The sequence below is a fragment of the Salvelinus sp. IW2-2015 genome, linkage group LG13 (genome assembly GCF_002910315.2).
Source record: "Salvelinus sp. IW2-2015 linkage group LG13, ASM291031v2, whole genome shotgun sequence".
NCBI classification, from domain to species: domain Eukaryota; kingdom Metazoa; phylum Chordata; class Actinopteri; order Salmoniformes; family Salmonidae; genus Salvelinus; species Salvelinus sp. IW2-2015.
The window spans coordinates 3,904,863-3,911,210 of NC_036853.1; the positions used below are offsets into that span (position 1 = coordinate 3,904,863).

General features: G+C 50.5%; 1 protein-coding gene across 1 annotated transcript in view; it reads left to right on the plus strand.

Moving 5' to 3' along the window:
- Positions 1–6,348, plus strand: part of cadps2 (Ca++-dependent secretion activator 2) — a 249,967-nt gene that overhangs the window by 122,055 nt on the left and 121,564 nt on the right. The window contains exon 9 of the mRNA XM_070446338.1: positions 6,197–6,263. Coding sequence (XP_070302439.1) covers positions 6,197–6,263 — 67 coding nt within the window. The remainder of the gene's footprint in view (positions 1–6,196; positions 6,264–6,348) is intronic.

A 6,348-nucleotide genomic window follows, 5' to 3' on the forward strand; every position in this document is an offset into this window, starting at 1 on the left:
ATCCCCCTCGTCTCGTCTCTCTTCCCTCCTACGTTCTTTCTTACTCCCGTTCTCTCTATTCCTCCCGTCCTTCTTTCCCTCGCCCGTCTCTCTTCTCGGTCCCGTCTCTCTCTGGTCCCTCACCGTCTTCTCTTCTCCTCAGTCTCCTCCTACGTTTCTCTCTCTCTCCTTCTTCCCACCGCGCTCTCTCTCCACTCTCTCCCCTACCGTCGCTCCTCACGTCTCGTCTCTCGCTCCTCCGTGCTTCTCTACGTCTCTCTCTCTCTCTCCCTCACCTGTCTCTCTCTCTCTCTCCCTCACCGTACTCTTCTCTCTCTCCCTCACCGTTGCTCTCTCTCTATTCCTACGTTCTCCTCTCAAGTCCTCACCGTCTCGCTCTCTCTCTCCCTACCGTTCTCTCTCCCCTACCGGTCTGCTCCTCCATACGCTTCTTCTCGCTCTCCTCTCTCTCAGTCGCTCTCTCTCTCCTCCTCTTTCTTCCCACCGCCCGCTCTCTCTTCCGTCGTCTTCTCTCACCGTCTTCCTCCCTCCCGTCGTCCGCTCACCGTCTTCTCTCTCTCTCCTCACCGTCTTCTTCTCTCTCCCCACGTCCTCTCTTCTCCCCACCGTCGTCCCTTCACGTCCCTATCCGTCTCTCCTCACGCGCTGCTCTCTCTCTCCCTCACGTCTCTCTCTCTCCTCCCGCACCGTCTCTTCTCTCTCTCTCCCTCACCGCTTCTCTCCTCTCTCCTTCACTCTGTCTCTCTCCTCGGTTTTCTCTTCCCTCACCCGTCTCCTCTCTTCTCCCCCACGGTCTCTCTCTCTCACTCCCACCGTCTCTTTCCCTCCCTTCACCTTCTCTCGTCGCTCGTATCGCATCCGTCTCTCTCTCTCTCTCCCTCCACGTCTCTCTCTCTTCCCCGTACGCTCTCGCTCTCTCCCCGCCCGTTCTCTCTCTCCTCTACGTCGTCCGGTCCTCTCCTCTCTCTCTCCGCACCGTCCTCTCTCTTCTCTCTCCCTCCCGTCTCTTTCTCTCTCCCTCAACGTCTCTCTCTCTTCTCTCTCCTCACGTCGTCTCTTCTCCCTCCGTCTCTCTTCAGTCTCCTTCAGTCTCCTCTCTCCTCCCTCACGTTCCTCTTCTCTCTCCCTCGCCTCCCACTCTCCTCCGTCTCGCTGCTCTCTCCCCCGTCTACTCTCAATCCTCGCCCCTCCTGTCCCTACGTCCCTCCTCACCGTCTCTCTCTCCTCACGTCCTCCTCCCTTTCTCGTCTCCTCCCACGTCCAGTCTCTCTCTCTTCTCTCTCCTCACCTCTATTCTTTCTCTCTCCCGTCTCTCTCTCTCTCTCCTCAGCGTCTCGCTCTTCTCTCCTCAGTCTCTCTCTTCTCTCTTCACGTCTCTCTCTCTCTCCTCACGGTCTTCTCCTTCTCTCTACGTCTCTCTCTCTCTCTCTCTGTCACCGTATCTCTCTCTCTCTCTCCTCAACGTCTCTCTCTCCTTCTCTCTCCCTCACCGTCTCTCTCTCTCTTCCCTCCCGTCCTCTCTTCTCCCTCACCGTCTCGCTCTTCTCTCCCTCACGTCCTCTCTTCTCCCCAGTCTCTCTCTCTCTCCCACCGTCTCTCTCTCTCTCTCCCTCACGTCTCGCTCTCTCTCTCCTCACCGTCTCCTCCTCTCTCCCTTCACGTCTCTCTCTTCTCCTCTCTCTCCTCTTCCTCACCGTCTCTCTCTCTCCTCACCGTCTCCCGTCTCTCTCTCTTCTCCCTCCCTCTCGTCTCTCTCCTCTCTCTCCCTCACCGTCTCGCTCTCTCTCTCCCTCACCGTCTCTCTCTCTCTCTCCTCACCGTCTCGCTCTCTCTCTCCTCTCCTCCTCCATCCTCTCTCCTCTCTCCCTCACCGTCTGCTCTCTCTCTCTCCCTCACCGTCTCTCCTCTCTCTCTCTCCTCACCGTTCTCTCTTCTTTCCCTCACCGTCTCTCTCTCTCTCCTCACCGTCTCCTCTCTTCTTCCTCACCGTCTCTCTCTCTCTCTCCTCTCACCGTTCTGCTCTCTCTCTCTCCCTCACCGTCTCTGCTCTCTCTCTCCCTCACCGTCTCTCTCTCTCTTCCCCCACCGTCTCCTCTCTCTCTCTCCCTCAACCGTTCTCTCTCTCTCCCTAAGCCGTCTCGCTCTCTCTCTCTCTCACCGTCTCTCTCTCTCTCTCCACCGTCTCTCGTCTCTCTCTTCTCCCCACGTCTCTTCTCTCTCCTCACCGTCTCGCTCTCTCTCTCCATCACGTCTCTCTCTCTCTCACCGTCTCTCTCTCTCTTCTTCTCTCTCTCGTTCTCTCTCCCCTCTTCTCCCACCGTCTCTCTCTCTCTCTCTCCCTACGTCTCTCTCTCTCTCCTCCTCTCCTCCTCCTCGCTCGTCTCTCTTCTCTCTCTCTCTCTCTCTCCTCCCGTCTCTCTCTCTCTTCCTCAACTCGTCTCTCTCTCTCTCTCCCCACGTCTCTTCTCTCTCCCCGTCTCTTCTCTCTTCTCTACCGTCTCTCTCTTCTCTTCCCTCAGTCTCTCTCTCTCTCTCTCTCCTCACCGTCTCTCTCTCTCTCTCCCTCACGTCTTCTCATCTTCTCCCTCACCGTTCTCTCTCTCTCTCTCCTCACCGTCTCTCTCTCTCTCTCCCTCACGTCTCGTCCTTCTCCTCCCGTCTCTCTCTCTCTCTCCTCACGTCTCTTCTCTCTCTCCTCACCGTTCTTCTCTCTCTCTCCCCCCACCGTCTCTCTATATCTCTCCGGCCGTTTCTCCTCTCTCTCTCGCCCCGTCTTCCTCCTCGGCTTCGCTCTCCTCTCGCTCTCCCTCACGTCCTCTCTCTCTCCCACGTCGCTCTCTCTCCCCCACGTCTCTCCCCTCCCTCCACCGTCGTTTCTCCCTCACCGTCTCTGCTCCTCTCTGCCACGTCTCCTCTCACTCTGCTCTCTCTCTCACTCTCTCTCCCTCCACGTTCTTCTTCTAAGTCCGCTCTCTCTCTCCCCACGTCTCTCTCTCTCTCCCCACGTCTCTCTCCCGCTCACTTCGCCCTCCTCCCCTCCCTCACGTCTCTTCTCTATCCTCACGTCGATCTCTTCTCTTCTCCCTAACGTCTCTCTCTCTCTCCCTCCCGCAGTCTTTCTATCGGTCTCTCTTCTCTCCCACCGTCTCTCTCTCTCTCTCCCTCAACGTCTCTCTTCTCTCCTCCGTCTCTCCTCCGTCTCCCTCACGTCTTCTCCTCCTCCCTCAGTCTCTCTCGTCTCTCTCCTCACCGGCTCTTCTCTCTCTCCCTCACCGTCTCTCTCTCTCTCTCCTCCCTACCGTCTCGCCTTCTCCTCTCTCCCTCAACCGTCTACGCTGCTCTCTCTCCTCACGTCTCTTCTCTCTCCCTCACGTCTCGTCTTCTCCCATGCTCTTCTCCACCCGTCTCTCTCTCTCTCTCACTACCGTCTCTCTCTCTTCCCTTGCACGTTCCGCTCCTTCTCGCTCCTCACCGTCGCTCTCGCTTCTCTCGCAGTCCTCTACCTGCTCTCTCCTCCTCTCTCCTCCTCACCGTCTCGCTTTCAGCTCTCTCTCTCTCCCTCCACTGTCTCTCTCTCTCTCTCCCTCACCGTTCGCTCGTCTCTTCCCTCCACCGTCGCTCTCTAACTCTCCCTCTCCTCCCTGGGCTCGCGGTTCTCGTCACTTTCCCTACACGTCGCTCTCTCTCTCTCCCTCACCGTTTCTCTCTCTCCTCCACCTCTCCTCTCTCTCTCACCCACCGTCTCCTCTCCTCTCCCCACCGTCTCTCTCTTCTCTCTCACCGTCTCTCTCTCTCATCCCTCACGTCTCTCTCTCTCACGTCCTCAGCTCTCTTTCTCTACCCTCATCCTCTCTCTCCTCTCGCTCCCAGTCTCTCTCTCTCTCTCCCTCACCGTTCTTCGCTCTCTCTCTCCCTCACCGTCTCTAGCTCTCTCTCTTCTCCACTCTCTCCCCGTCACCGTCTCGCTCTCTCTTCCTCACTTCCTCCTCCCCACGTCTCGCTCTCTTCTCCCTCCTCGTCTCTCTCTCTCCCTCTCACGTCTCGCTTCTCTCTCTTCCTCACGTCTCGCTCTTGTCTCCCTCACAGTCCTCTCTCTCTCCCTCAGTCTCCTCTTCCCCCACCGTTCGCTCTCTCTCTCCCTCACTCTTCCTCACGCGGTCTCTTCTTTCTCTCTCTCAGTCTCGCTCTCGTCTCTCCTAACGTCGTCTCTCTCTTGATTCACCAAGTCAGAAAGAGTTAAGGACTCTTGCCTTCCTCTTCTCCCACCCCTCCCCTTCCTCTTCTCCCACCCCTCCCCTTTCTCAGTCCCCCATATTCAGATGCCACTTCTCCTTTTAACTACCTCTCTCGCTCAAACATGGACAGACACCACTATTTTAGGGGTTTGTGTTGGATTACAAATGGTAAAAATGGACATAGAAAAAGCTTGTGTATTGGAATTCCCAACAACTAGGTGTAGTTCTAACAGATGTCCACACGGGAGCATTGTTAGTCCAATACTTGAAGTAGTAGGGTAGATGTTGCAGCCTATTTATTTGCTTATTGTACAGTTGAGTTTTTATCAATACCTATTTACTTACTAGCCTACACTTTATTTTGATAAATAAGCTCAAATAATTTCCCTGAAAAGGTTACAAAACTATATTAAACATTTGACACAATTGGGGAACTATTATAAAAAATGAAATACAAATGATAAGACAAATCTAGAAAAGGCTTGATTTCCAGAACAGTAGTGTGGCATCAGATGTTCACCATTTTTACTTTAATTTCCTCACTTTTCTTTCTTAAAAACCGTTCTTGATGGAAAAGGCTATTTAGTTGTCTTGTTATCCTGTTTGATTTGAACCTTTTTAGAGTAAACTTCAACCACTTTTTACAGTGTGATGTTTTAAGATACTCTGTTTATCACGTTGATTTTCTTTGCCCATCTCATTCAATGGCTCTGATTTGCCCTGGTAAGAGCATGTTTTTCTCAGACAAATGACAGATTAATTCCACTGTGTGTGTTTCCCCCTCACCTATACTCGAAATGCATATAGTTACAAACCAATTTAATTCCGTTGTGTGACTTTGTGACGAGGCCTTTTGAATTAAACTTGGCTGCATTAGAGCAAATTCGATTAATAAAAAAATGGCCTACTTTTTGAAGTAAGCCTAAGGATTCTACGATAATGCCGTAGTTTCGAATAGACTGGGCCTACTAATGTAAACAACACTTGGCAATAGGAAGTGTATAAGCATCATGCATTGTACCAAGGACTGAAAAGTGTCCTACAGCTGCTTGCTGGTCCACACGTCTGGGGCTGCGGATGGCCCGGGATTGTTGTCAGCTAAATGGGATCATGAGCGGCTGAAAAGTGTTTGAGAACGAACGGAAAATAATTTTCACAAGTGAATGATTACTTCTGCCACATCCTATCTCAACTCCCGGAGAATGGCCCAGATTTTCAGACCGTATTCACAGCAGATCCCAACCAAGACTGGAGGCCTTTTCTTAAAGGGGCAGCCCCTCTCCTTTTGACAAATTGTCTTCACAATCTATTGATTTCCTCCTTTCACTCTCTCATATCCCACATTATTTCCCATTGAGTTCCGTGAATAGGCGATTGATTATGGAGCTTCCAGATGTTAGTCATCATTGGCTTTCTGACCATGCTAACATTTTCCAAGGGAAGATAGACTGGAGGAAAACGTTGGCTTGGTTTTCTCATGACCTATTATTATTATCATCCGTTGCATAATGCAGTTGGTATTTGCCAGTCATAAAATACCCTGTTGTCACAATATTCATAATAATGTATTTTCGATAAGAACACGTCGATTATGTTCTCAGTGAATTATAGTTGTCTATATTCTTGGAAATATTTTTTTAAAAGAGCTGCTTAATTTGTATCTTTATAAACAGTCTATATTGGTCACCTTGTAATCACCATTTAATTTCAGTGTTTTAATATGCCTAGTTTAAAGGTATTAAAAGTCACATATTAATCGAGACATCTTGTCATTTTTATATGTAACTTGTTTTTAAAATTTAAAATGTATTATATTGAATTGAATTTATAGTGAATTGAATTTGTTTTGTATTATGATTAGTCAAATCTAGGCTATAATCCTAACATTGGTAAATTAATTTGATTTACTGCTTTACAGTAATAAAACATTGTTAAAATTGTTAAAATGTCTGTATTTGTAGGTACCTTTATGCTTTGGGACAGAGAGTTTGGAAACGTTGGAAAAGAAGATATTTGGTTCTTGTCCAGGTATGTTAAATGTCATGATTCATTTGGGTCTTGTCCAGGTATGTTAAATGTCATGATTCATTTGGGTCTTGTCCAGGTATGTTAA